The sequence below is a fragment of the Aspergillus uvarum genome, assembly GCF_003184745.1.
Source record: "Aspergillus uvarum CBS 121591 unplaced genomic scaffold BO82scaffold_5, whole genome shotgun sequence".
Classification (NCBI taxonomy): Eukaryota; Fungi; Ascomycota; class Eurotiomycetes; order Eurotiales; family Aspergillaceae; genus Aspergillus; species Aspergillus uvarum.
In genome coordinates, this window is record NW_020291302.1 from 424,401 (window position 1) to 451,903 (window position 27,503).

General features: G+C 54.0%; 12 protein-coding genes across 12 annotated transcripts; 6 read left to right on the forward strand and 6 right to left on the reverse strand.

The window, feature by feature from the left end:
• Positions 1-33: 33 nt before the first annotated feature.
• BO82DRAFT_350698 (RNA-binding ATPase activator ESF2) lies at positions 34-1,432 on the forward strand. The gene is made up of 2 exons (XM_025634223.1): positions 34-544; positions 619-1,432. The coding sequence occupies exons 1-2, from the start codon at positions 87-89 to the stop codon at positions 1,220-1,222; spliced, it is 1,062 nt and encodes a 353-aa protein (XP_025496108.1). The 5' UTR covers positions 34-86; the 3' UTR covers positions 1,223-1,432.
• A 426-nt stretch (positions 1,433-1,858) lies between these two features.
• BO82DRAFT_350699 (uncharacterized protein) lies at positions 1,859-3,244 on the forward strand. Its single transcript, XM_025634224.1, has one exon. The coding sequence runs from the start codon at positions 1,866-1,868 to the stop codon at positions 2,898-2,900; it is 1,035 nt and encodes a 344-aa protein (XP_025496109.1). The 5' UTR covers positions 1,859-1,865; the 3' UTR covers positions 2,901-3,244.
• Positions 3,245-3,547: 303 nt separating this feature from the next.
• On the forward strand, positions 3,548-5,226 carry pex12 (ubiquitin-protein ligase peroxin 12; the record flags this gene model as incomplete). The annotated part of the gene is made up of 2 exons (XM_025632090.1): positions 3,548-3,678; positions 3,743-5,226. The coding sequence occupies exons 1-2, from the start codon at positions 3,621-3,623 to the stop codon at positions 5,224-5,226; spliced, it is 1,542 nt and encodes a 513-aa protein (XP_025496110.1). The 5' UTR covers positions 3,548-3,620.
• Positions 5,227-5,261: 35 nt separating this feature from the next.
• BO82DRAFT_350700 (glycoside hydrolase family 125 protein) lies at positions 5,262-7,402 on the reverse strand. The gene is made up of 3 exons (XM_025634225.1): positions 7,144-7,402; positions 5,836-7,088; positions 5,262-5,763 (listed from the first exon to the last, which is right to left on the reverse strand). The coding sequence occupies exons 1-3, from the start codon at positions 7,272-7,274 to the stop codon at positions 5,492-5,494; spliced, it is 1,656 nt and encodes a 551-aa protein (XP_025496111.1). The 5' UTR covers positions 7,275-7,402; the 3' UTR covers positions 5,262-5,491.
• Positions 7,403-7,599: 197 nt separating this feature from the next.
• Positions 7,600-8,465, reverse strand: BO82DRAFT_350701 (uncharacterized protein). The gene is made up of 2 exons (XM_025634226.1): positions 8,373-8,465; positions 7,600-8,308 (listed from the first exon to the last, which is right to left on the reverse strand). The coding sequence occupies exon 2, from the start codon at positions 8,026-8,028 to the stop codon at positions 7,726-7,728; it is 303 nt and encodes a 100-aa protein (XP_025496112.1). The 5' UTR covers positions 8,029-8,308; positions 8,373-8,465; the 3' UTR covers positions 7,600-7,725.
• Positions 7,938-9,518, reverse strand: BO82DRAFT_141996 (uncharacterized protein). Its single transcript, XM_025630076.1, has 5 exons — positions 9,396-9,518; positions 9,267-9,322; positions 8,953-9,203; positions 8,703-8,881; positions 7,938-8,634 (listed from the first exon to the last, which is right to left on the reverse strand). The coding sequence occupies exons 1-5, from the start codon at positions 9,453-9,455 to the stop codon at positions 8,314-8,316; spliced, it is 867 nt and encodes a 288-aa protein (XP_025496113.1). The 5' UTR covers positions 9,456-9,518; the 3' UTR covers positions 7,938-8,313.
• A 167-nt stretch (positions 9,519-9,685) lies between these two features.
• rad18 (E3 ubiquitin-protein ligase RAD18) lies at positions 9,686-11,343 on the forward strand. Its single transcript, XM_025630077.1, has 3 exons — positions 9,686-10,459; positions 10,515-10,638; positions 10,691-11,343. Exons 1-3 carry the CDS (start codon positions 9,901-9,903, stop codon positions 11,310-11,312), a joined length of 1,305 nt encoding a protein of 434 aa, XP_025496114.1. The 5' UTR covers positions 9,686-9,900; the 3' UTR covers positions 11,313-11,343.
• Positions 11,344-11,349: 6 nt separating this feature from the next.
• On the reverse strand, positions 11,350-13,289 carry BO82DRAFT_142037 (putative vacuolar sorting protein SNF7 family protein). The gene is made up of 5 exons (XM_025630078.1): positions 13,100-13,289; positions 12,731-12,989; positions 12,413-12,631; positions 12,139-12,333; positions 11,350-12,080 (listed from the first exon to the last, which is right to left on the reverse strand). The coding sequence occupies exons 1-5, from the start codon at positions 13,144-13,146 to the stop codon at positions 11,388-11,390; spliced, it is 1,413 nt and encodes a 470-aa protein (XP_025496115.1). The 5' UTR covers positions 13,147-13,289; the 3' UTR covers positions 11,350-11,387.
• Positions 13,290-13,509: 220 nt separating this feature from the next.
• Positions 13,510-16,025, reverse strand: BO82DRAFT_301560 (TRAPP III-specific subunit 85 family protein). Its single transcript, XM_025632091.1, has 2 exons — positions 14,785-16,025; positions 13,510-14,733 (listed from the first exon to the last, which is right to left on the reverse strand). Exons 1-2 carry the CDS (start codon positions 15,854-15,856, stop codon positions 13,586-13,588), a joined length of 2,220 nt encoding a protein of 739 aa, XP_025496116.1. The 5' UTR covers positions 15,857-16,025; the 3' UTR covers positions 13,510-13,585.
• A 362-nt stretch (positions 16,026-16,387) lies between these two features.
• On the forward strand, positions 16,388-20,898 carry BO82DRAFT_380535 (tRNA adenylyltransferase). The gene is made up of 7 exons (XM_025637768.1): positions 16,388-17,539; positions 17,592-18,143; positions 18,209-18,414; positions 18,765-18,914; positions 18,968-19,127; positions 19,180-19,628; positions 19,703-20,898. The coding sequence occupies exons 1-7, from the start codon at positions 16,453-16,455 to the stop codon at positions 20,726-20,728; spliced, it is 3,630 nt and encodes a 1,209-aa protein (XP_025496117.1). The 5' UTR covers positions 16,388-16,452; the 3' UTR covers positions 20,729-20,898.
• A 1-nt stretch (position 20,899) lies between these two features.
• On the reverse strand, positions 20,900-24,410 carry BO82DRAFT_350707 (phosphatidylinositol-3,5-bisphosphate 5-phosphatase). The gene has a single exon (XM_025634227.1). The coding sequence runs from the start codon at positions 24,310-24,312 to the stop codon at positions 21,226-21,228; it is 3,087 nt and encodes a 1,028-aa protein (XP_025496118.1). The 5' UTR covers positions 24,313-24,410; the 3' UTR covers positions 20,900-21,225.
• A 1,673-nt stretch (positions 24,411-26,083) lies between these two features.
• Positions 26,084-27,496, forward strand: BO82DRAFT_350709 (uncharacterized protein). Its single transcript, XM_025634228.1, has 5 exons — positions 26,084-26,405; positions 26,481-26,622; positions 26,681-26,700; positions 26,757-26,953; positions 27,073-27,496. The coding sequence occupies exons 1-5, from the start codon at positions 26,252-26,254 to the stop codon at positions 27,325-27,327; spliced, it is 768 nt and encodes a 255-aa protein (XP_025496119.1). The 5' UTR covers positions 26,084-26,251; the 3' UTR covers positions 27,328-27,496.
• The last annotated feature ends 7 nt before the right edge of the window (positions 27,497-27,503 follow it).

Consider the following 27,503-nt stretch of genomic DNA (forward strand, 5'->3'; position numbering starts at 1 on the left):
GTTCCATGCAACTCTAAATGCCCTCCATCGAAAGCACTTTATTGTAGGCAGATTGCGCAGCCAACACTACCACAAACAAAAAAAAAATGACCTCGCGCAAACGCAACGACCCCTTCGATCTCGCCGTCAGCGATGACGACGAACAAGACCAGGGCTACGACTCGGCCGCCGACGAAGAAGCACAGAGCAAAGGCGCGCTGCGCTCCGCCAAACGGCGCCGCGTGAACGACACCGACAACCTGCACGGGCTGGACTCGGACGACTCCGATCTCGATGCAGCATCGGACAGTGAGGATGAGAAACCCAAGGGCAAGGGCAAGGGCAAGGGCAAGGCCAAGAAACCCACGACTCGCGCTGCTACGGACGCCTCCGGGGACGAAGATGAACCCGAAGAAGACATCGCAGCAGAGGATGCCGCCGCCGCACAAGAAGATGCTGCTACTACTGCATCGTCATCCAAGAAGAAATCCCCGGTCCTCAAGAAGGACAAGAAGAACAAGACCGGCGTCGTCTATCTCAGCTCGCTTCCGCCGCATCTCAAACCGTATGGCATAGTCCCTCTTCCACAGAATCCCCCACGTCTTGGAAGCCCCGCCCCGCTAACCCTTTTACCAACAGATTCGCCCTCAAAAACCTCATCGAAGCCCGTGGCTTCGGCCCGATCACGCGCGTCTTCCTGACACCCGAGACGAAGAAGCGGCGCACCACGAACAAGCGCAAGACCTACGCGGACGGGTGGCTGGAGTTTGCCAGCAAGAAGACGGCCAAGATCTGCGCCGAGGCGCTGAACGGGAACATTATCGGTGGGCGGAAGGGCGGGTTCTACCACGATGACATCCTCAACCTCAAGTACCTGCGGGGCTTCAAGTGGAGTGATCTCCAGGAGCAGATCTCGCGCGAGCGGTCGGAGCGCGAGGCGCGGCAGCGGGCGGAGGATTCGAAGGCGAGGAAGGAGGATAAGGTGTTCTTGGAGGGGGTCGAACGCGGGAAGGTGTTGGATGGGATGCGGAGGAAGAATGAGGAGAAGGAGAGGCGGAGGTTGGAGAAGGACCAGGGAACTGCTGCTGCTGCTGCTGCGGCAGGCAAGGAGAAGAAGGATGTCAATGTCAAGGTGCGGCGGGTGTTTAGGCAGAATGAGGTCAAGTTGGGACGGGATAAGAGTTCGGATGATTTCAAGGATCTGGGGGCGGATACGAAGCGGGTTCTGGGGAAGATTTTCTGAGGCTGGTGTTGCGTGCTTGTTTGGTCTATATGAGTGTGTTGCGGGTGTATTGTACAGGGAGCATTTCTTGGCTTGATTGGTTGGCTTATCGATATCCCAATGTTCACGAACGATTCTTCAACTTTTGGCGACCAGGACTGAGAGATGAGATAGTTTGTAGTGACTGAGGAGAGTGCTGTCGCCCTCTACGCGTAGTAGTTTTGGTTCGTATTTATTGAGAGGTATATATTAGTGGTCTGATACAGTTGGCCTGGCTGTGCCTCTCTTCGAAGCGCAGTGTACTGTAGCTGTAGCCCCGCCGGCGAAAATGAAGCCATTCCAGATTGGGAGGATATTTTCTGCCACCGCCAAAACCTACCACTTCGCCCCGCCTTTTTTCTGGGCCTGTTCATCCCACAAATCGCGAAATCCGTTGCGAGGTCACGAGTGTTCTGCCGCTGCAGGCGGTGTATTCGGCGGTAGGGGCGGCTGTCACTTGCATGGTTCCTGGGCTTCTGTGGGGCGCTCAGCCCATTCTGGCTTAGTAGCATTGCGCTTCCCCGCATCCGATGAGGAGATGACGGCGGTTAGCCTAGCCTTCTGAGTAGTAGTTGTGTGATGGGACCGTGTCTTCTATCCTCAGCAACCGTCTACAACCAAAAGAATGAGTGGGCTTCTTCTCAGATTACCCTGGTTTAGATCAGGAAGTCGATTTAGAATACCCTCGGCCAAGATCGCAACGGTACCGCGCCATCAAACCCCGTGTTTACTCCAAATCCACTGCTATACTTCCCCAGCGCCGAGTTCTAGACCTGCTAGACACCCGCGGAGTTTTCCACCACCAACAACAAACCAGCTCGAAGCCGTCATCGCCGACCACCATCACAAGCTTCCCTCAGGGCCGAGCAAGCAGACCCTCTACGAGGCATTTGGCGAACACACCGCAGCGGGAGGCGCCGTCTCCGATCATTTGGGCTATTCCGTCGTCTCCACTCTCTTAACCCCCCGCGCCCCCAACGATGCAGAGTTCCCCGATCAGGTGCCGGACGCGGACAAAGAGCTGGCTCTGCGCGTGCTAGAGTACCTATCTCTTCAGGGGACGCCGGTCCTCGTCATGGGAACGTTCGCCATGCTCTACCAGGCCGCTATCTTTTCACCCCCGCAGCCTAAAACCACGGTCGATACTGATACGCTTGATGATGATTTTTTCGCACCCAGCACACCCGCCAGTGATCAAGAGGACGACGATGCAGCCACCCGAATCTCACGAATGATCACCGCGCTCCACCTCCCCTACCACCCTGACGACGCGCGAAGCCTCATGACCATGCTGTTCCAGAACGGCGACTACGAGACTTTCTGGAAGCTGTGGCGCAGGATCCCGCTGCAGGGAGCGCCGCGCAGCGTGGAAGACTATGTGATGCTGTTTCGCTTGCACGCGCAGCTGGGGGATCCACGCCGTGCGGTACAGTGCGTGCTGATGTGGGTTCCCATGATGGCGCGCGAGGTACTTCCGGTTTCTGCTGCGCAGGGGGAGGTCGCGCGGCTGGTCGTAAGGTGTATCGAGGTTGCGGTAGGAGCCCTGCAGCCGGTCGCGGAGGGGAGACAGATGGAACAGTTGATGCAGATCCGGGATGAGGCTATCCAGGCGGCTGCCATGGAGTCGAAAGGAGAGAATGAGCATGCGAAAAATCGTTGACGTCGAAGGGTGAGAAAAATGGGTTGTGTGAGGCTTGCTGTGTGGTTTGTTTGGGGCAGTGGAGCGGAAATACAGTACTACCTTTTGCTCGTACTTCCGGGCGTGTCGAACCTGTGTCTGTCAGTGTGGTGATGGAGAATGCCTGGCTTGCTCAGCTTGCTTGATGAAGATGGAATCATGTGCTCTTTGAATGTGCTTCCAGAATTTCGGCTGGGAAAGTTGTCTTAGCAGCCGTCGCTACTGCAGCCACATCACGGCGACCTGTGGCTGTGATCCAGGCCTTATTTCCAACATCTCAGCCAGACGTCGGACCATGTATAATAGGAGGAGCAACTCAGTTCATGTACCAGAAAGCTTTTGTCTTGTCTCGGTCTTGTAGTCTTCGAATCGACTGTAATCAGTTGGATGTTCCGGAGAAGGTTGACAGGATCGGGTTTAGGATCATCATGGCTTTCATGGAACGGAGAATTTGGTGGGTAAGAGTGTCAGTATTCCAGGCCGTTGATCTGCCGGACCATCAGCAGCAAGACCGAAGCGGAGTGGAAGGCGGCCGGCCGATAAGCCTCGGCTCAGCCCCAGCGCTTCTCCTCCGCATCTTGTCCCGACCACCATTGGATCAATCTCCCTCCTCAATCCTTCTACCCTATTTCCCCCACAACTCTATCTCTAATTCACCCCTGTCGCCCTCCAGGGGATGATGACTGCCACTGCCACAACAGTATGGAGTACTTACCGAGTCTGCAGCAGGAATTCGACGAGTTGAAGCCGTCTCTCTTCGGTAAGTCCAGCCCAAACCACCTCTTATCTCACAATCCACTCCCAACTAATCCGCAGCATTGCAGAGCTCCTCGCCGAACAACAGCTCTCCGATCTCCTCCCCCCATCCATCCGCTACATTCTCGCAGTCGCCACCCACCGCCACCCGCGATACCTCCTCCGAATCCTCAACTCCTATGATGAGATCTACGCCATTCTCTCCCTCCTCGTCGAACGATACTACCTCCGCACCTTCGGCGGCTCCTTCACGGAGAACTTTTACTCCCTGAAGCGCGAACGGGTCCTGCTCACGAAGAATGGCGAGATTCCGCGCGCCCAGATCGGCGCTCCGGGCCCCGTGCGCGACGCCCTCAAACTCCGCACGCGGGATGTGTGGAAGAACCTCCTCATCATGGTGGGCATTCCGTACCTCAAGCGCAAACTCGACGAAGGGTACGACATCCACGCGGCGCCGCACGCCTCGCTGATCATGAGCGGTGGGCCGCGCTACAACCCAGGCGACGAGCTCCCGCCGCGGCCGACCCTGCGCCAGCGGCTCTTCCACTACTACAAATGGTTCCTGCGGAACATCTACCCCTCCCTCAACGCGGGTTACTACCTGACCATCCTCGCGTTCAACCTCGCCTACCTCTTCGACAACACCAAGTACTCCTCCCCGTTCCTGTGGCTGATCGGCACCCGCATCCGCCGCCTCAGCTCCGCCGACCACCGCGCCATCGCCGCGGTCCTCGACCCTCCCCCAACGCCCGCCACTCCCTCTCGCTCCCGCTCCCGCCCTGGCTCCAGCCTCCTAGGCCTCCTGAGCCCGCAGAACCTGCACGCCCAACTCCTCACCTCGCTCCGCTACTTCCTCCCGGCCTCCATCTTCGCTCTCAAGTTCCTGGAATGGTACCACGCCAGCGACTTCTCGCGGCAGCTCGCCCGCAAAGCCACGGAGGTGTTGGATCTTCCCGCGCCCGTAGCCAACGGGATGATCCCGCCCTCGCAACGTAGATCCACCACCACGAAAGATCCGAAGAACGCCGACGAGAAATCATCCGCATCTTCCCCGCAGCTTAAATCAGCCCTCAAGTCCCCGACCAGCGACACGCAGCAACAGGAACAAGAACCCCAGGACCGTCGCATCCCCATCTCCGCATCCTCGTACCTCCCCATCTTCACCGTTCCACTGCCCCCCGCAAACTCGGAGACCGCTCAGGCGTGTCCCGTCTGTTTGAACACGTTGACTAACCCGACGGCCTGTCAGACGGGTTATGTGTTCTGCTATGTGTGTGTATTCCACTGGTTGAACGGGGAGCATCAGCGGCAGATTGATTTCATGGATGGGGAGGCCGCGGCCGGTGCGCCGTGGGAGGAGGAGGATTTAGCGCTGGATGCGCAACAGGTTAAGCAAGCGAGGGGTGAAGCTGGAAATGGGGAGGGTGAGGAGGGGAAGAGTAAAGCGAAGGGTAGTCGGCGGGGGAAGTGGGAGAGTGGGCGGGGCAGATGTCCGGTTACTGGGCGGAGGGTGTTGGGCGGTACGGAGGGGTTGAGGAGAGTCTTGGTGTAAACAGACTTCTTTTCAAGTTTCTGTATGTATTAACTCACAAGATGACGAGCTTAATGTAGACTTATGAGCACTTTTAATTCCCTCGATGCAGAAGAGGCCGAGCAGAATCTAGCCTCGCGGCATATGGACTGAATGCTCGTTATGCTATTGGAGTAAGATGTATGTACACGCTCATAGAGACCACAGACCAATGGCAACACCAGCGGGCGTCCGTCATATGTCTCCGAGTCCAGGCTCCTCCTACCCGTAGCTCCAAACGCGCTCTCTACTCGACAACATACGGCTCGGCCCCCTCCCCAAAGACCAAAGCGGGTTTCTCCGCGGCGAGCTTGAGGATTGTCTGCGCGAAGACCGAGTTCGCCCACGCGAACCACGGCCGCGTGTACGTGGAGATGTTGTTCACGTTGATCGACTCGTGGACCAAGCCTAGCAGACTCGAGTTGCGGACCAGGTTCACGCACTCGGTGATCTCGGTTGTGTTGTCTGTTGTCATCGCTTGGACGAGCAGGGACATGGGCCATGCATTCTGCAGACCGACTACACGAAACAAAGACAGATTAGCTCCCCGTTCTCCTGAGGGTATGCAAGCTGAGACAGAGGAAAACATACTATGTGGACCGCCGATACCATGGAAATCCGTGCCGGTCAGATAGTACGGATTTCCCGCAGGACTTAAAATCATCTTGCGGGTGTTCTGGTAGACCGGATCCTGCTGGTCGACGAAGCCCAGGAGCGGCAACGACAGCAGCGATGGGACGTTCGCGTCGTCCATCAGGATGCGTGAGCCGTACCCGTCCACCTCGAAGGCGTAGACGTCGCCGTACACCGGGTGATTGACGATGCCGTGCTCCTGGACGGCCTGCGCGAGCTTCTCCCCGCGGGACTGCAGGTCATCGGCGACGGCGACGATGTGGGTTGCGTTGGCGTTCCCGTCGTCGGCCGCGGCGCGGCGACGCAGCACCGCGGCGGTTTTCTGCAGCTGCACGGCCATCATGGCGTTCGGGGGGATGAAGAAGCCCAGGATGGTGGCGTCGTCGCTGGGCCGGAAGGCGCTGCGGATGAGCCCCGTGCCGCCGTTGAGCGGGTTGCCAGTCCCCGCGAGGTTGAGGGTCTCGGTGCCCAGGGTCGTCTGGCGCTGGAAGGTGTACTCGTTCGTTACGTACTGCTGGGCGGCGTTGAAGGTGGGCTGGGACTGGGCGTCGATGACCCGTAGCACAGTGTCGAGGGCTTGGTACCATCGCGGAGTCAGGAACTCGGTCGAGTCGGTGTGCTCGTGGAACTGGGTGCCCAGCGCGAGGAAGTTGGCCAGCGAGTCGAGCTCGTACTTGCACTCGAAAACCACGGAGGAGTTGTACGGTGGCGTGACGGTGTCCTGCTGGCTGCTGCTGGCCGGTGAAATGCCGCTTGCGGACGGCGGCTGGAAGGCATTGCAGTAGGGGGACTGGATGACGTATTCAACCTGGGTGTTTATGGCGCCCAGGATGAGGTTGTAGAGGGCCCAATCCTTCTTGGCCAAGGCCTGGTAGCCGGAGAGCTGGTTGGTCGAGTCGCGCAGCCATTCGGCGTTGATGTCGCCGGTGACGATGAAGGACTGCAGCCCTTGCCATTGAGGTGCGTTGTTAGCTCGCTTCCGCTTTGGGGAATCTGTTGATGTTGGTGTCTGGGTCCCGTTGACGTGCCAGCGGATGGTCGTGTCTAGCGTATTGGGAAAGGCATTCTGGAACAGCTGCGCGAGGTCTTTGTCTACCATCCGCGACGTCACATCCTCAATGACAGTCTCTACCGCCGGTGATGAGAAGGTCCGACAATCGACAGAAGGGCGCTGGAACGGCAGATTCAAGGCACCGCCGCTGTACGGGGCACTGCGGGGGATTAGTTGGGACCTTTGGAGTTGGAAGATTAGAAGTCGCAACTTACTGTCCGACAGAGGAATAGGATAGATAGTCAGGACAGGAACGCCGCAGAATCGCCTGCTCATCGCGAACTGTAGTACCTGTAGCGCCTATACTGGCTGCTAGAACGACGATTAGTGCCGCAGAGCGTGTCATGACGAGCCTAGGTATTCGGAGATGTCGGCAGAGTGCGACACAGTATGAGACAAACGAAGATCCCACAAATAGAAAGGCAAAAAGAAGAGAAGAGAAGGAGACATGATGGGAAAGTGGACTGGTGGGCGTGACGGAGGTGACAAGGGGAAGGAAGTTGGAATGCGGGCCAGAAATGCGGAGAAGATCAACAGGGATCGGCGCCGAGGCCGTCACTTGGTCGCGTCGCATTGCATTGTTGCACTTGCACCTTCTGCCTGCATCGTATGACTTGTGACTCGACACTCTAGTTGTCTGATAGAGATCTCTACGTTGTACAGTGCAGTGTGTACACAGCTCCGCTCTTGTATTGTGCCTCCACCCTCGCCTCAATTACTGGCTCGCTATTTCTTTGCAAAGAATGACATGATGCTGCCCTGACCAGCTTTAGGCCCGGCTTTTCCCTTCGGGGCACTCACGGCCGGCTTCTTCTTGGGCGGCGGTGCTGGTTCGTCCTCCGAAAATGACTCCCAGCTCGGCTCTTCGACGGTGACTGGCCCAAATAGTCAGTAAATCTCTTCCGAGAGAAATGTGCACCGAGGTCAATCTCACCCAGGTAGCCCTCCTCATCCTTGACCGTCTCCTTCTTCATCACCTGGCGCCTTCCTCGTCGACGGCCTGCGCGGACAATCACCTCTTCCTTGGGTTCGGCCGGTTTAGGCGGTGGTTGGTCGATGACATTGGACTCCTCTTCAGGCGACGGTGCGGCATCAGGCATTTCTTCATCTTCTTCCTCATCTGTATAAGTCAATAGCTGCTATTGGAGCAGGGTAGAGTGACATACCGTCATCCTCCATCATCTTCCGAAGCCTCTCCTCCCGCTCTTTCCGAGTCTCCCTCGTGCTGGTAGAAGCAGACTTGTTCGAGTCAGGGAAAAGTTCGTCAGGCTCGTCTTCAGATGCATCGTCCAGAACAACTGCCCAATATCAGTCACCATCACTTTCTGAAAGCTTCTCGTAGACTTACCATCTTCAGAGGCGCTAGGTTCCGCCTAATATGTCTGTTAGCCCGCATTCGCAACCGCAGCTGGAACCGGAAGTGAACTAACCGTATCAACTCCAGAGGAAGCGGGAGTTGCCTCTTCCACCTTCTTGGGCTTCGCCTTGACCTTGGCAAACGAACTGAATATGCTACTCTTTTCCTTCTTGACCGGCGCAGTCTTCTCCGTCGACCTAGTCGATGAGACGGAATCTTCCCTCTTCAGCGACTGCTGAGACTTGGGTTCCTCTTGCTTGGTTTCCGTCGTGGGCTTCTTCGCCGGTGCAGCCGATTTGGCGGGTGCAGGTGCAGGTGCAGGTACCGGTGGTCGAGCGCCCGTTCTCCTCTACAACCCCACATATAGCGCATTAGAATCGCCACCACCGAGAATGACCAATCAAGACAGACACAAACCTTGACATTTCTGTTCTGAATCATGCCCCAGGATAACCCGTGCTCCAGCGGGTCTTCCTGCGCATGGTTGACCAGTGTCTCCCGGGCCACGTCCGTCAGGACATTGAGATCCTGCAGCACAGTAGGTTGTAGGCTGTAGACGTATATCGAGGCGATAGACTGGAAGGTTGCTTTCGCATCTAGCCGCATTGTCAGCTTATAAGACTCCACGCCAAGCCATGCGCGTCCCGCAAGTCTGCGACAGACTCACCCTCCAGATCTTCCTCGCGCACAAGCAATACCGAGGAGACCGCGACCTCGTCTGCATCGCCATCCTGGTTGGGCATAGAGCTGCTTATGTAGGGGCTGCTCGGGGGAATATCGTCCGTATCGGCGCTGGACTGGAAACCATTCGTGGAGGCCGCTGGCTCGGGTGCCTTCTGAACTCCCGTAAGGATATACGTGGCATTGACGCTGTTGGGTTTCTTGTAGTTCTCATTGTGGTGAAAGTCGTACAGCATTCTTGCAATCAATCACCGTTAGCATGCCGGCTTCCATGGTATTGGGACAGCTCGCAGAACTTACTGCTTCGCTAACGTGCTATGCACACGGAGAGCTCGACCCAGCGAGCGATAAGTGACCTAAGCATTCACATGAATCGAATCAGAATCCCAGTCCCCGACCAAAACACACACCCCTTTTAGGTTGACTCACCGTGCGCTGCTCATTGAGAACATTCTCCGCCAGGTATTTCTTATAGTCCGCGATCGCCATGATGTCAGAATATCGCGTTTCGCAATATCTTGCTTTGTCGCTCTTGCTTGAAGTCAACAAAAAGTACGGAGTAGAGCAGACGGAGATCGGCCGACGGACGCGTGCTCCACCAAACCACTTTACGCGTATCAGTCAGCTTTCTTTTCCGCGGCAGTCTTGGCGCCACCCGCCGCCGCCGCCGAAGTCCATCCCTCCATCAATAAGTTACCTTAGTAGTGAACTTTCCTACAAAGAAGAGCTCCAAGAGTTTCCAATTCATTCCGCCCTCGGAATTGTACCTCACATCAACCCTCACCTGCACTGCTCTTGCTCAGCCTTGAGTTGCTTTGACCCAGTCTATCATACTTGGACCGAATTTCAGAGCCTCCGAAGTACCAACCAAACCAATTCAAGACCTCAATGCTTTCGCGATAGTCCACCGCCGATAGGATAACCTACCTACCCAATGGACCACCAGACCTTTGAACTCCCCGACTCGACGGACTGGCTGGCCACGCCGCTGTCCCTCCTCGCGCCGCTCGAGTCCGCCCTCCGATGTCAAGTCTGCAAGGATTTCTTCGAGAACCCCGTCATCACCTCGTGCAGCCACACATTTTGCTCGTTATGCATACGCCGCTGTCTCAGTACGGAAGGGAAATGTCCCGCGTGTCGCAGCCCGGACCAGGAGCTGAAGCTCCGGCAGAATTGGGCGGTGCAGGAGCTTGTTGAGACGTTTCAGAATGCGAGGCCGAGCGTCTTGCAGCTGGCGACTCAGGCGGCAACCGCGGCGGCGCAAACAGGCGAGGGGGATCTAGGTTGGCCGGCATCGAAGAAGCGGAAGGTAGATGTGTCTGGGGAGCTCGGAGACGGTACCGCGACTACTTCTAGGGAGGCGGATATTGCTGCGGGGAGGTCAGTGGAAGGGGTGAGGACGCGGTCGCAGGCGAGAGGAGGCCCGACACAGCAAGCTCCAGCAGAAGTGATTGAGGTGATCGACGATAGTCAGGACGAGGAGTTCGTTCCAGGTACGTTCTTCCACGTCCTAAGAGCTGTCCAATGCAGCATGCTAAAGGCTTCCAGCGGATGGACTTGTCGCCTGTCCTGTATGTCAGCGGAGGATGAAGAACGAAGCCGTGTTCTCACATCTTGATAAATGCACCGGAGAACCTGCGCCGCCAAAAGCGTCCCCCAAAACATCCTTTGGGTAGGGATATTCTCATGCTTATGTTCGTCAGAAATGGTTCTGACTCTTATAGCTCTCTACAAATGCCGATGCCTACGCCGGTTCCATACAGGAATTTCAAGAACAAACCACTCGAGAGACTTCCAACCATGAATTATTCTCTATACAAGGAGAGCATGCTTCGGAAAAAGCTCAAAGACCTGGGCATCCCCAATACAGGCCCACGGCCACTGCTGCAAAGACGCCATACCGAATGGGTGAATCTGTGGAACGCTAATTGCGACTCAAAATCGCCCAAGCCTCATGGAATCTTGTTGCGTGAACTCGACATCTGGGAACGAACTCAAGGCAACCAATCTTCTTCATCATCCGAGGCTCCTGGATCGATCATGCGCAAGGATTTCGATAAAGCTGCTTGGTCGACAAGCCATGAGGACGACTTCAAGAAACTCATTGCCAACGCTAGGCGACAGAGTCGCGCGGCGGCGCGTACGACAACACCACAAGAATCCGCTGCGTCGAGTACAATGCACAACACACCTGCTTCGGAGCTGACAGATGCCTCATTCCCAGCAGATACCACAGATCCCTCCGATAGTGTGCCTGTAGATGCCAGTATGTCAGGTGCTGTGGCGCCTGAGACTCCACTGCCACCAGAATCGTTCAATGGTGGATTGACTGAAATGCATCACTAATGCTCCGTGATACTGGTCGCCAAACATTATGCTCTGTATATATCATCTTCGACGGTTAAAGACTATGCTCCTTGATCACTGGGCTGTGGCGCTTGGGTTCTCTTCAACCGACATGCGGGATAACCTCTCCTCAAGCTCAGAGTCAAGATCCTTCTCTGCTGCTGCACTGCGCGCGGCTTCTTTGGCACGCTGTTCGAGATTGTCGAGTTCGGCAAGTTTGTTGCGGATCTCTTCTGCTTCCTTCTCCTCTCTCGCCTCCCGCTCCTTGTTCTCCAACTCCTCAAGCTCCTCGTCGATCTCCATCTCGTCGATCTGCGGGCCGGCCTCATTCAGGATATTTCCGACCTCATCCACCTTCGTCATCTCATCACGCAACTCCTCCACAACATCCTCCACCCTAGCCGCACCTCCGATTTGTGCATGCAAGCCACGCAGCGCTCCAGCGCTCGACTCCATCACCTTAACGAACTCGACCTGATCCGTAGCCTGTTCTATCTTCGAATAAACCTCCTCGAGCTGCATCAGGGTATCAAATCTCTGCTTGAGATTGTGCTCGGCAAGCTTCTTCGAGCGTACAGCTGAAAGCGCAGACACGCGGTTGTTGTTTTGCAGCGCCGTCTTCGCAGTCATATTCAGCTCGTCGATCTTCTTCTCAAGACTCTCGACCTGGGTGGCCATTGTAGCCATGAGCGACTTGATCGAGGCCACGGCGGTATCTTGCTCCGTGATCTCTCTCGGCGAGTCGTTGGTAGGTCTAAATCTGATAGTCTACTCCATAATTAGGCATAAACACCTCGATCATAAACAAGAAATGCAAGAAACAAACCTTTCCATCATACGCGATGGCCCCACTATCGCGGGACAGATACAGCAAAAGCACATCCAGATCCGCATGGGACAACTGGCTCTTCTCATCCAGGATGGAAGCGAACTCCTCCACAAACTTCTCCTTAGAATAAACCAGATCCGTCTTCGACGGATTCTGCGCCGTAGCTTTCTTAACCACCCTCTCAGCAGCTTCCTGTTTCACAGCCACAGCCACAGCAATTATCAGCCCCTCACCCAATCCAACTCCATCGCAGCTCCGTGTGATAACATACCTTCAGATTCTCCACCAGCACCAACTCCTGCGCCTGCAGACGGGGCGTCGCTTCCTCGGACCCCAAAACCACCCCCTTCAACTGCTTCATTCCCCAACTCATCACCACCCAGGGACTCAACGCCGAAGTATCAATCCCCCACCCCGGTTTCTGCAAGCTCACCCCACTATTCTTGTACATCTGCAACGGCACCATCGTGCGATTCCGGATCGCTTCATCCTAAACCAAACCCAACCCATATTCGTGTTAGCCAGACTCGCTCCCAAAAGAGTTATACCCTTATTTCCTTTGACTTTGGGGGGAAAAAGAGAGGCTCACAAAAACAGCTCCTAGCGCCACAGGCCGCCCGCATTCCGGGATCTCCAAATCACGGAGAAGAGTCTCGTCCGCCCGGAGGATCAAATGGTTGGCCTTTGGCTTCGTACCCGACGACGAGGATGCAGGGGTCGAGTGGATGTAGCCGTGTTTCGCGGCGTTGGCTAGGGCGTGTTGCCATGCTGCGATGTTGGTGTTGTACCCTTCGGGGTTGATCTTACGGTGGATGGGGAAGTCGGAGTACAGGGATGGGAGGCGGTTTCTGTAGCAGAAGGGTTTGGAGTCAGTGAGATGGCACTTTGTGACATGTGGGATTGAGTGAGGTTGAGGGTACAAAGGGCTGGCTGGCTTGTCGAGTCGACAAGTACCCACTTTCTGAATTGATCCTGCGAGAGGATGTAGTTAAGGAGGTCATTCATGTTGAGTTTTGTAGTCTGGATATAGTAAAATTAGATGTGAGATTAAGATTAGATATTCCTAAGAAAGTGTGGTAGATCGTCAGCAGTAAACAGCACTGTGAGGGCTCTGCCTGCTTGACGGCTGCTTTGGCCTTTGTCCTTCGGATGAGATCTGATGTCAATAAATGGGCCAACCCGTTGGTTGTCCGGGTGGTGATCTTATCGATAAGATCAAGTCACGTGAGGATTCATTCCGGAAAAGGACCGTGGACGTCATCGGACGGGAGACCCTGGTTACTGCACGCCGGGCATACATGAGGTGATGGCTCAGTGACGGGCAACGTGAAAGAGGAGAGCAACTACAACGCAGGCGGTACGTATATACGGAGCATTAGATTTCGACGAGTGTCTATAATGATGTATAACCTCCCATGCGCCTATCCGGCCTTTCATTCCGTCCCTAAGCTCGTTCAAAGTCATCATCGGCTGCATTGTCATTATCCCTCATACCTTGTATCGGGCTAAGTCCGGAGTCCAGAGGATTCACAATCAGGGACTTCCGATTCTTGCGTCGATCCAGCTGCTCGCTCGTCTCTTCGGTTCCCAGAGCTGCTGCGGTGGCTGTCTCGTCCCTAGTATCTAGGCCTCGAGCTTCGAGATACTCAACCTTCACAGCATGTCTGAGGTTGTCAATGAAGGTTTGCATCTCCGGCATCGAAAATGCCCCATCAACCTGCAGAACGTCCGCATACAGACGCTCCGCCTCCTCCAAGGCTGCCGAGGCTAGGGACGGTTTTCCTAGTCGAAGCCACAGATCTGCAGCGAAAACGCTCCACATCCCGGCCTTGCGACGACGAGACCCCCATTTCATGCCGGGCACGGCATTACGAGCAGCATAACAGGCTGAGATCCGTTCACTAAACAGACCCTGACCGATAGAGCCGGCGAGACCCTGGTCCATGACCCGCATGGCCCATTTAGCCGCGCTCTCTACCGCAGAGCCGCCGCGTGATTTAAGCAACTCCATCGCTAAAGTCAGACATCGTAGAGTGTTAGGCGCATCCGAACATCGAGTCAAGTACGAATAAGAGGCCGTCTCAAGCATCTGATCAATCGCATCAATCTTGACTTTGGTACCCATGGAAGATGGACTCAGGAGCATGCTCACAGCCGACATCTCATAGGCACCAGCGTGATATTTCCAAGCCTTGTCGTTCGCGTAATCGGACCGCAAAAGTTCGTACGTCGATGCGGAAAGCTTCCAATCACGAAGCATAAATGCAAAATCAGCCATCTTACGTAGGACAGCCTCGGGCGCGTCGGATTTGTAGTAGCCATGAGCAGTATCATAATTGCCACTTGCTCCACCAGAGGTCAGACTGGATCGAGAGCCGGATCCGAAGCCTGCCCAACGGCGTGACATGGACATGAATCTTCCGCTGATACCACGTCTGCGAGAGGCGACTTGATCATTCCATACCGCCACTCGGTTTTCCATGTACGGTACGACTGATTGCGCAATTAATTCCCGAACGAAAGCCTTGATCGCCATCACATCCGACTCAAAGACGTGCGGAAGCCCACCCGTATCAAGGTCTACTAAGGGTTCTGGCAATTATTAGCACTTAACGCACAATCAGTCCAAGCGGCCGGTCTCACCTGTCCGTCCATACAATCGCTCCGATGGCGAAAGCCATTCACACTCAGGTACTTGAATACTGTCATCATCTGTAACCACACATTGATTGCTGCGCAATCTCAGCAGGTGACAGTGAAGCCCAAAATGGCGTTTCATTTGATCGTATAGCTTCGTAGACTCTGTGATGTCGTCGCGATCCTCATCATGCACTAAGACGTAATACCGGAGATACTCAGGATGGATCCAGTCAGGCACCCGTTTGTCTCCATTGTTGGTGTCTGCATAGAGTCGTCTGAGAGTCTCCAGAGGAGCAGTGTTGCGCGAGCTGATGGCGATAATACAGGCCACTGGATGTCGGAAAGTCTCGTGGGGTGTCGCCGATGCTATGGATAAAAGCTGTCGAAGGTATAGTTTGTATAAAGGTGATGTGCTGGGGAAACCGAGAAAGTCCTTAGGGTATAAAGACCCGCCCAGCGGATCGTCCAATGAGCCCAGTTGCTTCTCCAAGACCTCCTCCACGTGTGCTAGAGGGGAGCTCCGCCCCCCGCTTGACTCAGGGGGACTTTGATTATTGTTTCCAAGATCGACAAAGCGCACTCCATAATCCTCCCAGCTCCGACTCGCTCCAACACTATCCCGAATGACAAGCTTTCCTGGGATGGTCTCGCCAAATGGCCGGATTAACTGCCAGAACCCGCCCGCAAACCCCTTTTGCCGTACTAACTCATCAGTGTCCGCTGATGCATAGACTCCGACGACAGGGGAAAACGAGCGTATGATCAGCGATCGTATCTCCTCGGAGCCTTCAAACCGTCCGTCTACCGGAGACCCGAGAGATGACCGGGCCAATTGGGGTGTTGACGATCGAAAGGACGGTGTCCGCGGTGATGCTGATCGGATTGGCAATTCTGACGTCGTGGCGGAAAGAGGCGGGGTTGGGGATGCGACCCTGGACTCAGCAAGATCTGCATCTAGAGACGGAGAAGAATCGCGGCGCTGGTTTGGATACCTCGTCTTGGAAGCGACACGCGGAACGCCGGGCGAGAACGACGGCGGAGGCTTGACCGGAGCAGCATCTCCGGGCGATGTCATGGACTCCGAGTAAGTTGCGACGCGACACTAAAAGAGGTTGAAAGAAATCTAGAGCCCATCGACTGGGAAGACGGGGTCAGAAAGGCTAGAAGTTCAAACAAGAAGCGCGCGAGGAGCAGAGTCAGCCGTCAGCCTGGAAGATGTGGAATGGAGAAAGAGGGAGATGAAGAGAAAAGAAGACGGTGCTGGAATGAATGAAGCCACTTCACCGCGGCCGCAACGTGGGAGAACGATAGAGGTAAACCGGCATGCACGTGAGACCTCCTGTCAGCCACGGGCAATTATCGACTTGGCAGGATTTCAAACTAGGCTCAGAGATTCATTTAATCGATACACATTAGATTGTCAATCATCTCGAAGTCAACAAGCCAATAACAACAAACCGGCTCTCTGTGACCTCACCGTACCGATGGAGAATGGATCTGAAGAGGCAGGCGGTGAGGGGAGCCCGCATGAATCTGCCGGTTGTACTATCCCAAGTCGCTGTAGTCATGCTCTATCCTTGGGATGGACTTCTCGCTTATGAAGATAAACACGGTCAATGTTCTGTCATACTCTCCTCGTAAAACGTCTCTGAGTCACGGTTGTCATGGCATATGTCAATGTGTGCGACTCATCTCTCCCGTCCTCTGGTCAAGTTCCCTCGATTCCGCCCCGCCGTCATTCTTTCTTCACGAACCTATAGCTCTGCCAATTCTACCCCTCAAACACACCTTCGTCCTCAAATATCTACCTTCCGTTCGTATACACGGTATCATTCGCATAGGCACAGAGCTGCTATCTCCAGTTCGTCCATGAGACGTCCCGAATCCCGCAGCCCTTCTTACCGACCGGAAAAAAGACGGCGCCTGTCTGTGGCTGCCCCGCGCGAGAACACCATGGGCGAATCCACCGATACTCTCCCTGAAATCCAGCTGACACCACTCGAGAATACTCTCAAAACTCTTCTACTTGATGTCGCACAGTATATACATGAACGAAGGTGCGCAGAAGGTTCTCAGGATGCGAACCTCTCCGGCACTGTCCTGCGATTCACTGGAGGATGGGTGCGCGACAAATTGCTCGGAGTCGACAGCCAAGATATCGATGTTGGTATCAACAACATGACTGGATACCAGTTTGGGCTCTTGCTGAAAGAATACATGGACATCCCTGGTAACTTGGACAAATACCGGAAGAATCATGCGAGCAGCGATCTAGGCAAAGAGCTTGTCAGTTTGCATAAGATCGAGGCAAATCCGGAGAAATCAAAGCACCTGGAAACAGTGACGACCAATATCTTCGGCTTCGATGTGGACTTGGTCAACTTGAGAAAAGAGACATATACCGCCGACAGCCGCAACCCTCAGATGGAGTTCGGAACAGCTGAGGAAGACGCGTTGCGCCGAGATGCCACCATCAACGCACTTTTCTACAATCTCAATGAGTCCAAGGTCGAAGATTTGACCAGACGTGGTCTTCAGGATATGCAGGACCGAATCATCCGCACCCCGTTGGAGCCATATCAAACATTCCAGGATGATCCACTGCGCGTGCTACGACTAATCCGTTTCGCAAGCCGCCTGGGATACATAATACACCCTGAAACCGAGGCAGCGATGCAGAACGCTCTTATAGGCGAGGCTCTAAAACTTAAAATTAGCCGTGAGCGTGTCCTGAAGGAGCTTGAAAAGATGCTTTATGGTTAGCGAATGTGCCTCCAACTTACGCTACGTATTATGCTGACCAACCCTAGGACCTGACCCTCGCGGTGCACTACATATAATAGATCGCCTAGGTCTTTATCCGACTATCTTCGCTAATTTCCAGGATGATGCTACTGTCGAGACTTCATCCTGGCCTTTCGCCTACAACACAGTAGAGAGGCTGATACGGCCTAATGACGTCGACCCTCGACAGACAGTGGAACAAGTTCGAGACTTTCTCATTCGCGACAGGCAAGAGGAGTTCTACGCCTGGATGCTCTCAGCAATGGCTCCGTGGTCGAAGGTCCCAAGCCGCCCCGCAAAAGGCAAGGGGCGGCCACCACCGCCTCGGGCTGCAGAGGTTGCCAAAGAAAGTTTGCGAGCCGACAATAAAGTAATATCTGTTGTTGGAGATGCAGCAGCAAGCTGGCAGTCGATAATACAGGTGAAGAACTCAATTTTGGAAGGGACTGTGAGTGGCACGGCAATGGAAGTCCGCAGGCACGTTGGGTTGCACATTCGTTCTTGGAAAAAGGACTGGAGGCTGTGCATTGTTCAGGCTATACTTCAGGAGGTCATGAGCGGACGCAAGTATGACCTAGGTGAGAATCTCAAGCTCTTTCTCTTTGAACAACACGAGCGAGAACTGACTTATGTTGTATATTAGTGGTCGAAGAGTATGCCGGGTTTATTGCGTACATCAGGGAACAGAACCTGCAAGATGTATACGATCTGAAACCGCTTGTCAATGGCGATCAGGTCATGAAGACAATGGGTGGTAAGAAGGGACCATGGCTGGCCAAGGCATTGCAGATGGTGGTTGAATGGCAACTAGTGCATCCCGAGTCAACCGATCAGGAGGAAGTCCTGAAAGTCTTAGCTGATAAAAGACAAGAGCTGGGAGTCTAATAGAGTCAGAATTTAAGAATAGAAGTTAGCTCATAGCTGAACAATGTTTTATGGTCTTTAGTAATTGTAGTTATGGAATTGCAGCGTAACGGCTTGGGCGAAATCCGCCAACTGACCGCTCGCAGCATAAACTGCCGTCATACAAACCATGGGATCGCAGTCCAACTTTTCCCTCAGTTTCTCAAACTACTTCTGTGTCACCTGAACCTTTCCCCGCCTGTTAACCTTCGAGGGACAAAAGTTCAACAAAGAAGGCCCACTGTGATCTTCTTCTAAGACAAGAGAGCTGGATTGCCTGCCAACTGCACGGATAGATGGAAGAACTCCGCGCGGCAGCACGCAAATCCCTTCCGCGAGGAGATCTTGAACTCCCGGAGGCTGCCACTGCCCGGTATACCACATCGGGAGGGCTAAGTCATCTATGGCAGGATTGCTTATCTCAAGTTGAATCGGACCCTGCCCAAGTAAGAGCCCAGCTCAGCACATACAATAGTTCTTGCTGACAAATCCCCATCAGCTTCGTGAGAACCTACTGGTGGCACAAGCCGTCCTGCAAAAATGGACTTCTGAGACGGTGCTTGAAGCCGATGTAGAGGCGGCAGACTACATCTACGACTGGGCAAGCAACGCTGCTCTCCCTTCGCCCATCTTCGCGGAGACAATCGAAGAGGCCAGTGGTAAGACCAGCCCCATTCGCTTGAAAGAATCCGCTGCTAACCATGCCTCTAGAACGCAAGCTTGCTGCTATTGCTGAAGAGAAGCAGAAGCTGGCGCAAGCTATCACCGTCATCTCCGGATTGAATAAAGTGTACCCCATTAGCAGAGCTGCCAACATCCCTAATATTCTGGTTGCGCTTGCCAGCTTCACTTCAGAAGAAGATCCATGGTCCACCGAAGAAGCGCACCGGATCTCAATCGATATCCTTCAGGATTTCAGTGCAACCACGCGCTCCGATGGCGCTCTGTGGACGCATCTTGAGACGACCCTGAAGGAGAAAATCCGGCCTCTCTTCACCAAGACCAGGAACCCAGCCATCACAGCAGAGGGTCGCAAGAACTTCCACCCTGTGCCCCTGGCCCGATTCGACCTCACCACTCTTGACCCCGAAGCGAAGCCCTGGAAGGCGTTCGCCGTTTACTCGACCACAGTATTCAGCTGGGCACTCGCTCAATATGACGTTTGTCTCCCTATCACCTGCATTCGACGCCCAAAGAAACCAAAATCACTAACCCCTAGACTGTTCACGCAAAGTCTACATCAATCACCCAACTAGAACGACAATTCTCGCAACTCATCCCGCCCATCCTCGCGCTCATCGACGACGAAACCCTCCCCCCCAAGATCCACGGCTGCATCCTCCTCACAGAACTCCTGCAACCCATCCGCTCCGCCCAATCAGACATCCTACGGCGCACGAACCTCAGCTCCGTCTTCGAGGACGCCCTCCGGCCGTGCCTGCTCTCCCTGCCGACCATCACCCCGGAAGACGACTCCCTCCGCCTCCTGAGCACCGCCTACCCGGCCCTGCACGCGCTGCTCGAAACCAGCTACGCCACCGGCAGCAGCAGTAAAAGCAGCAGCAGCAGCAAACCCGATTTCACCGCGGCGCTGACCAAAACCCTCCGCGACAACCTCATCACCTCCTTCCACCACATCAGCTCCACGAACCCGATCACCTCCCCTTCCGACTCCTCCGCACTGACCTCCTTCCCCCACCCAAGGCTCTCCACGCTGCTCCTCACCGAGACCCAACGGACGATCAGCGCCCTGCGCATCGAATCCACCAAGTACCTGCAGGAGATCATCCCCCTGATCTACAGCACCCTCACCAACCCCTTCGGGACAGCGCACCCGCCCCTGCTCTTCGCAGCGCTGGACGTCGCCCGCGCCGTGATCCTGAACGCCCACCCGCGCGTCTGGCGCTGGCGGACGGAGATCCTAGGCGGGGTTTGTGCATGCTGGTTGAACGTCGTCGACGAGGAGCGGGAGATCCGGGCCGCCACTAGGGGCCTGAAAAATTCCAGGAGCCATGACGACCATGAACGGTTGAGGACCCTCGAGAGGCTGAAGAACGAGCTTCAGGGCGTCGTCGCTTTGCTCCGGTTGGCGATGGAAAAGCCCCTGCGGCCGGACACGCCGGAGCAGGAGGCCCTCGCAACCGGTGATTTTGGCAAGGAGCTGGAGAACCTCGTGGCGGCGGAGGAAGAGCTGCGGGGCTTGCTCTTTGCGGAGGTGGATCCGTCGGATGGGAGGTATTTTGGGCAGGCAGAAGAATAATTCAGTCAAATTATCTTTCGTCATATCGAAATATTCCCTTTGGCTGTTAGTATGAGCGAGGCACTCGTCGTTTGCTGTAGGATACCAAAACGAAAGCCCCGAGATCACGGGCGACGTTATCCGAGTATTGCCTACAAAATTAAGCTACTGAAACAATGCTTCAATTTTATGCTGATCCTTAATGAGAAATAGCCACAATAGGTACTAGGTAGTTACAACGCTATCTGAAACTCTAGTTTTTCCTCAACCCCGATGGAACACGTAAATCACAACGGAAAAAATCACAGGATAAGACGGCAGCAGAAAACATCAGGAAGTGAGCACACACGCGGCAAAGGGGGTATCATGTCATGACAAGGGCATTTCGTGAACAACACATTTCGTGGAACATTTGAACAAAAGCGGGACGAAAATCAATCAGAAGACAAAAGTTCTCTATAAACATGCTTTTCCATGAAACATGCTTCCACCCCCCCTAGGAATGATGAACATCAAAATCAAGCATCGACGCGCTGCTTGAAAAGACTCTTGCCCCGCAACCACTGCCGGTAGCGCTTGTATCGCTTTTTGTCGTAGTCCTCCGCGACGACGGTCAGGCCGGTCTCGGGAACGTTGAGGTATTCGACGTAGTCCGCCAGGTTTTCGAGTGCGTTGGCCTCCAGGTTGGCTTCCTCGACGTTGCATTTGTTGGCATACTCAATGTAGTCGAGGTTGGCTTCGTTTTCGCGGATCGAGGTTGCGGTGAGTTCGTTCTCCGAGGTGACTACGAGGGGCACTTTCAGGGGATGGTTGATGTAGCGTTCGTACTCTTCGGCTTCCGCGGCGGTGACCGTGGGGTTGAGGGAGTCGTGCACGAGCTGTCCCAAGGTCCATTGAGCGATTTGCGCTTTGCTGGGCGTGGCGCCGGGTTCCAGGGAGGATTGGAGGGAAGCGGTGGTCTGTGAAGGCGTTCCGAAAGACGTGTATGTGGGTTGTTTCATGATTCCTGCGGCCGGAAGCTGTTTGTCCGCGGAAAGGGGTTGGTTCAGCCAACGGCGATTGGATTGCGAGGTTGTGGAGTTGGAACGGCCGATTGCTGTTTTATCCGGTTCCTGGATCTTGACAGTTCGGTGGGTCTGACGCTCGCGGTTCACCGGTTCATGCGGAATCCTGGGCACGAAGGGGCTTATGTCGTAGGGAGCACCGGATCCAGGGCGGAAAGGCAGGTACCGGAGGGTGGAGTTCATCTTGTAGGAGAACACCTTGGAGAATGATGAGACTGCTAGCGGGCGGTAGTACTCGAGCCAATAGTCGTCATAGTGTGACAACGGTTCCTTGAGCGGCTTAGAAGGGGGCGGCAATTCGAACTTCTTCAAGTTGTCCGGATTGTACCAGTTGATATAGTGAGGACGCTTCTTGTTTGACCACGACCTTGGATTGGCATGATGCAAGTAGTAATCGGTAGACAGGTCCCACAACATTGGCTGTCCCTGGGAGAAGATGTAATTGCCAAGGAAGAGATTGTATGCTTCCTGGCGTTGAGCATCAAGGAAGGAATTGTTGTAGTATCGCTTGAAACTCTCGACCATGTCTCGCGAGTGACTGCTCCACTGATTAATCTTGCGGTAGGTTGCCATGGTGTTGACCAGGTGAGAGCCTCCGTATTGAATGGCGATGGTGTCACCGTGATCGTGCCACATATCAGTAAACAAATTGACAGCGTCCGAATCGTATTCCACTGTTGTTCCATCGATGATTCCCAAAGCGTGGAGCTGATGGCCAAGCGCGCGTTTGCCGATCACGAACTGAGCGGCATTCGTACGATCGAGACAGTCGATACAGTTGGTCCTCGCTATTCCGTTCTGCAGTTGGAGCCCGGATTCGGCATCGACACCATTCTGGAAGAACCCAGTCTTTGGAATAATGTCCCCTGCAATATCTTCGAGTGTCCCTATCACATCTTGATCGCGACTTTTCGCAGCACGACTCATGTCCCAAGGTTGATAGATAATCTTCTTATCCTCAGGAAGGAACTGATTGAGATACTGAATCGCATTGGTGTATTCCTTGAGAAGTTTTGACTCCCTTGGAGTCCTCTCTCGAGCTTTGATCAAGTTCAATGCGTAGACTGGAGCACCGTACCGTTCAAACAGATTGTCGAAATGCAAAGCGGCAGCAGAATAGAACGGGTCAACCAAATTCAGCTCAATGTCTGGCTTGGGGGAAACACCGGAGTTCTCCTGAGTCCAATAGAGCGGAATACTGCCACGATGCTGGACGTATGATGTATAAAGCGGATTCGCGTAGAGCAGCGGGCCAGGCGCATGGAACGACGTAGCCGCCATATCAGAGACAATCTGCTCAGTTTCGACGTCATTGGCCACATATCCCAGGTCATTGGCTCCCCTCTTCAGAAAACGAGCGCCGGCAAAGAACCGAGAACGACGAGCAATGATTGTTATGTACACAATCCGCCCGTAAATTGACAATTTAGCCTGTTCGACATAGCCATGAATGATCGGAAGGCACCACTCCCAAGGGTTGCGTAACTTGGTAAGAGCCGGGGTGAGAAGATGGTGATTCCAGATAAACATCGGGTTGTAATCCTGCTGGAATGTCTTGGGCTGTCCTTCATGATGAGCTTTGCGCTCTCGGCAGATATTGCGTTGCAAAGTATGGGTAATGTCGTAAGAGTAACTGAAGTAGAATGACCGGGTCAAGTCAAGGTTGTTCAGGATTGCAATGTACCTTGCCTCCTCGGGGTTCTTCTCCGGTCGCAGGCGGGATGAGCTGGACGTCGTCAACGAGATCAACTCAGTTCCATCAATCTGATAGACGTAATGACCGCCGAGCATGGCAACCTGACTTCTTTTTGTAACTAGGAGCATGTAATAAGCATCCGTGAAGCGAATGAAACCAAGCATAGCCCAGGCGCTGCATTTGAGCTTCAGTCCGCCCGAGCTCTTATTGCCGTCGTCGATGGTATCCAACAACTGGCTCATCTCCCGCTTGCTGTAGACAATATCATCCTCCGAGATGATCAGCTCGCCCGACTCCGAGGTCCGATCGATCTTCATGATCCGGAAGCGTGTGTCCGACAAGTCCATGCCGACCATGTAGAAGCGGGTGGCTGTCTCGTACAGCGAGAACTTGTGCATGCGGTTGATTCCCTCTTCGCCGCCCGTGTCGAAGAACGCAGATCGCTGCTTTTGTGCCGAAGTGGGCGTCGAGTCCCGCTCGAAGGAGGTTGCGATCTGCGGCTCTTCATCTTCAGCTTCCTCGCCCTCCTCGCTCAGAGGGGCTGTGGGAGCTGAAGGGGCGCTGAAGGGTAGCGAGGGGAACGGTGAGCCCGCGCGGGGGGACTTCCGATCGTCTTCCAAGTCGAGAAGGCTTCGCAACGCTGACTCGGGCTGGTCGCCAGCCAGCTTGCTGCTCGAGCCAGAGGTGAAGGAGGTGTCTGCATAAGGGAAATTGAAGTCAGTCGGAGAGTCTGGAGAGCTGCTACCATCTCGAGATGCTCTGGAAGAACGGCCGCCGTCGAGATGGCCAACACTGCGATCTTCCGCAGCATCGCGGGGGATGGAAATCCCATCAAGGCTCTCCATTATGATGACAGCTGAATTTCATGGAAGCCCGTTCCAGAAAATCAGAGGCGTGCAATCTCAAGAGGCCATGACAGTCCTTCTAAAAGCCACGACCATCCAGTGGTTGAGGTTTTGGCGGTCGAGATGATTTTAGTTGGCTTGTGTTTGGGGCAACATACCGGTAACTTTGGTATTGAGATTACCCATTGCTGCTGGTGACGTCACTCACTGCTTCCTGCTGGAGCACGTGATGTTGTAAGGTTGCACGTGACATCATACATGGTTTGATGGAAGAGAGGAGATCCTTTCCTGAACATACAGTTCCAGTTCCTAGAACAAAATTAGAACTAGGATGATACTTAACAGAAAATAATACCTGTGTTACTCCTGATATTGCTCCTTTGATGAGTATAGAGGAATGGAGAGATGGATGTTTGCTCAGTTATCGGCATTGCGTTTGAAAGGAGATCCCTGATCTGCCAAACAAAGTAGCTCTGGCAACAAGACTTGTCTGCAAAGACCAGGCACCGGTAGTGGGCTCTATGTCACTCCCACATCTGGCTACGGTTACAAGTGAAATCAGGCTATTCTCATCTTCATTGTTGCCTTTTATTCCCCATAATCTTGACTTCCCATTTTTGCACAAGGCAATCAAGCACGGTTACTTGCCATACATATCTTCTATTTTATAACGTGGCCGACAAGGCAAGTCGTTGAACTTAAACGCAAAGATTGGAAGCAAGTAATTTGAAGTCTCTTCACTGTCAGTGGCGAGGAATAAAGTGCGCAATGCTCCAAGATACCAAGACAAAGACAAGTCTGTGTGATGCGACAGTCGTTCCCATTATTTACTGAAAACATCGCTCAAGAAGAGCTTTTGCGGCTTGACTAAAGGGACATGGCTTGCTTCCTGCTCTGCGCAAGCTCGATTAGCAAGTTGACCAACCCAGTGTATCTCCACGAGACCCATGGCAATGCAGCTTCGGGACAGGCGTTTACAAATGGCGAAGAACATACCTAGAGCTCCGTCTGCTGTGAGGTGCTCACATCTCCAGACAGTTAATCATTGCGAAAAGCAGCCACGATGCGTGCGAAATACCTTCAAGAGCTTGGAGGCTGTTCTGATATCTTTCGAGTAATGTGAGTTGCGCGTTGACCTCTTGTAGCGTATCACGTCTTTTAGCCAGTTCGAGTCCTCTTATAACGCGGCTCAAGAGTTCTCAGTCGAAATACCGTCTGCTATTACAGTCACGGCGAATGTTGGATCCTGCCAGCCTGTTCCAACAGGCACACACATTATTTTTTTCACTGGCTGTCCGCCGCGTCTCCATGTTGTTCCAGTGTCCGTTGTCATATTCTGCAGTGCCGTTTGCTTCCCTGTCACAGTCAGGGTGATTTGAAGAGATATCGGGCATTTCTCATCTCAAGCTCCTTGGTATCCGAGCCACCAAAAGACCAAGTGATGAGTAGTCGGTCTCTCATTTCGTGCTCGCTCCAGAGATTTGAATTTGCTGAAGGATTAGCCGTTGAACATTCAACTTCTCACGAACAAAGATAAATTTACCCCATGACAATGCCATAGGATCGACGCTCCGCAACACATACTATTCACCTACTCGTATGAGTACAAGTAATGCAAGGAATTTCTCCGCATCTCGCCCATCCGCCCTAAACCCGCTCTTACCCCAAATTTCCCAACTCGGCACGTGCGCGGGGAAAGCAACTCCTCCAACCCAACAAAGTAATTCTCCCCGCGCCCTCCGGCCATCCTACTATCCCACACATCCTACACTTCAAAAGCACGCCATGAAACACAACATAACAAAGCAGCCCCCAATGGACACCTGGCGGTATAAATAAGCTCCCTAGGGGACAGGGCCTTGTCGCCCCGGGTCCTCAACTGTCTTCTTCCTTAGCTTGGCCAACCAACCAACCAATCAACCAACCACCACCGACCGCCATGACGGAAGTGATCACCCACATCGTCCTGTTCAAGTATAAACACTCCATAACATGGAGCGAGTTTGAGGAGCACTTCGCCGTCTTTCTCGCGCTGAAGGAGAAGTGCAAGAAGCCGGAGACTGGGCGCCCGTACATGAAGAGCATGAAAGCAGGTGCGTTGTCCTTTGGCAAACATCTAGACATTAACGCTGGGGAATGCTAACTATATTTCCCCAAAAACTCTCAAGGCAAGAACCGCAGCTGGGAACGATTCAGCAAAGGAATGACACATGGTTTCGTCCTGGAGTTTGAGAATCAGGCCGAACTCGACTATTATTTGACCGAGGATCCGGTGCATTTGGAGTTTTCGAGGAACGCGGCGCCTTTGATGTATGTTCTGAGCCCTTCAGTATGCTTTGGATGAAATATAACTGACAGATGTATGCAGAGAGGATTCAGTTGTTATCGGTAAGCCCGAGACCTACCCCATCAATTTCTCCAATCTAATCTAGCCTAATGTAAAGACATCCGAGACGGCATCCTTTTCGGTCCCACAGCGAAGAAACCCACCATCGGAGCCGGCACGTTCCACGGGAGCTGCCACTGCGGTGACTGCTCCTGGACGGCCGAGATCACAGAGCCGGAACACATCCTCTGTCACTGCGAGACGTGCCGCAAACTCGGGGGTGGGCCTTACTCGATGAATCAGATCATTCACAAGGTGTGTGACCGTTACTGACCACCCGGCAGCGCACGAGCGCAAAAGCATACTACCATACACATTGACGCGTGTGAAAACAAAGCTAATCTCCAGGACGATGGTGATGATGATGACGACAGGATCAACTGCGAATCCTCTCCGGAAAACCCAGCACGTATACCTACACCGGAGCCTCCGGAAACCCCGTCCACTGTTACTTCTGCCCCAACTGCACCTCTCACATTTACCATCATCAGGCCGTCATGGGAGACCGAGTCATCATCCGAACCATCTTGCTCGACAAAGGCGCGCGTATGCCCCCTGCCGGGGAGATCTTCGCGGAAGGGAAGTTGGCGTGGGTTGATGCGCTTCGGCAGGAGCTTGAGAAGCGATAATGCTGGGGGAAGTAGCTGATTTCTGAATTATATCATATAGGTTTTGGTTGGTGAGCATATTTGTTTTACATGTGCTTGTAACTATGGTTAGATATTTGACTGGAGCAGTACGTAGACATCTGGGATTTTCCTGCCATTGGGTGTATATATTTGAAGACGTTGATCTGTGGCTATGA

What these genes read in the sequence shown, in the direction of transcription:
- BO82DRAFT_350698 (XM_025634223.1), top strand. Translation starts at nt 87, where the DNA reads ATGACCTCGCGCAAACGCAACGACCCCTTCGATCTCGCCGTCAGCGAT. An exon ending in CTTCCGCCGCATCTCAAACC is followed by an intron (nt 545 to 618) that starts GTATGGCATAGT and finishes TTTTACCAACAG; the next exon opens with ATTCGCCCTCAAAAACCTCA.
- BO82DRAFT_350699 (XM_025634224.1), top strand. Translation starts at nt 1,866, where the DNA reads ATGAGTGGGCTTCTTCTCAGATTACCCTGGTTTAGATCAGGAAGTCGA.
- BO82DRAFT_350700 (XM_025634225.1), bottom strand. Translation starts at nt 7,274, where the DNA reads ATGACACGCTCTGCGGCACTAATCGTCGTTCTAGCAGCCAGTATAGGC. An exon ending in TCCTATTCCTCTGTCGGACA is followed by an intron (nt 7,089 to 7,143) that starts GTAAGTTGCGAC and finishes AATCCCCCGCAG; the next exon opens with TGCCCCGTACAGCGGCGGTG. An exon ending in TGGTATCGGCGGTCCACATA is followed by an intron (nt 5,764 to 5,835) that starts GTATGTTTTCCT and finishes TGTTTCGTGTAG; the next exon opens with TCGGTCTGCAGAATGCATGG.
- BO82DRAFT_350701 (XM_025634226.1), bottom strand. Translation starts at nt 8,028, where the DNA reads ATGCCTGATGCCGCACCGTCGCCTGAAGAGGAGTCCAATGTCATCGAC.
- BO82DRAFT_141996 (XM_025630076.1), bottom strand. Translation starts at nt 9,455, where the DNA reads ATGGCGATCGCGGACTATAAGAAATACCTGGCGGAGAATGTTCTCAAT. An exon ending in GCGCGAGGAAGATCTGGAGG is followed by an intron (nt 8,882 to 8,952) that starts GTGAGTCTGTCG and finishes CAATGCGGCTAG; the next exon opens with ATGCGAAAGCAACCTTCCAG. An exon ending in TTCAGAACAGAAATGTCAAG is followed by an intron (nt 8,635 to 8,702) that starts GTTTGTGTCTGT and finishes GTGGGGTTGTAG; the next exon opens with AGGAGAACGGGCGCTCGACC.
- rad18 (XM_025630077.1), top strand. Translation starts at nt 9,901, where the DNA reads ATGGACCACCAGACCTTTGAACTCCCCGACTCGACGGACTGGCTGGCC. An exon ending in GGACGAGGAGTTCGTTCCAG is followed by an intron (nt 10,460 to 10,514) that starts GTACGTTCTTCC and finishes AAAGGCTTCCAG; the next exon opens with CGGATGGACTTGTCGCCTGT. An exon ending in TCCCCCAAAACATCCTTTGG is followed by an intron (nt 10,639 to 10,690) that starts GTAGGGATATTC and finishes TGACTCTTATAG; the next exon opens with CTCTCTACAAATGCCGATGC.
- BO82DRAFT_142037 (XM_025630078.1), bottom strand. Translation starts at nt 13,146, where the DNA reads ATGAATGACCTCCTTAACTACATCCTCTCGCAGGATCAATTCAGAAA. An exon ending in TGGCGCTAGGAGCTGTTTTT is followed by an intron (nt 12,632 to 12,730) that starts GTGAGCCTCTCT and finishes GGTTTGGTTTAG; the next exon opens with GATGAAGCGATCCGGAATCG. An exon ending in TGCTGGTGGAGAATCTGAAG is followed by an intron (nt 12,334 to 12,412) that starts GTATGTTATCAC and finishes GCTGTGAAACAG; the next exon opens with GAAGCTGCTGAGAGGGTGGT.
- BO82DRAFT_301560 (XM_025632091.1), bottom strand. Translation starts at nt 15,856, where the DNA reads ATGACATCGCCCGGAGATGCTGCTCCGGTCAAGCCTCCGCCGTCGTTC. An exon ending in GCGATTGTATGGACGGACAG is followed by an intron (nt 14,734 to 14,784) that starts GTGAGACCGGCC and finishes AATAATTGCCAG; the next exon opens with AACCCTTAGTAGACCTTGAT.
- BO82DRAFT_380535 (XM_025637768.1), top strand. Translation starts at nt 16,453, where the DNA reads ATGTCAATGTGTGCGACTCATCTCTCCCGTCCTCTGGTCAAGTTCCCT. An exon ending in GCTTGAAAAGATGCTTTATG is followed by an intron (nt 17,540 to 17,591) that starts GTTAGCGAATGT and finishes GACCAACCCTAG; the next exon opens with GACCTGACCCTCGCGGTGCA. An exon ending in CGGACGCAAGTATGACCTAG is followed by an intron (nt 18,144 to 18,208) that starts GTGAGAATCTCA and finishes GTTGTATATTAG; the next exon opens with TGGTCGAAGAGTATGCCGGG.
- BO82DRAFT_350707 (XM_025634227.1), bottom strand. Translation starts at nt 24,312, where the DNA reads ATGGAGAGCCTTGATGGGATTTCCATCCCCCGCGATGCTGCGGAAGAT.
- BO82DRAFT_350709 (XM_025634228.1), top strand. Translation starts at nt 26,252, where the DNA reads ATGACGGAAGTGATCACCCACATCGTCCTGTTCAAGTATAAACACTCC. An exon ending in CATGAAGAGCATGAAAGCAG is followed by an intron (nt 26,406 to 26,480) that starts GTGCGTTGTCCT and finishes AAAACTCTCAAG; the next exon opens with GCAAGAACCGCAGCTGGGAA. An exon ending in AGGAACGCGGCGCCTTTGAT is followed by an intron (nt 26,623 to 26,680) that starts GTATGTTCTGAG and finishes AGATGTATGCAG; the next exon opens with AGAGGATTCAGTTGTTATCG.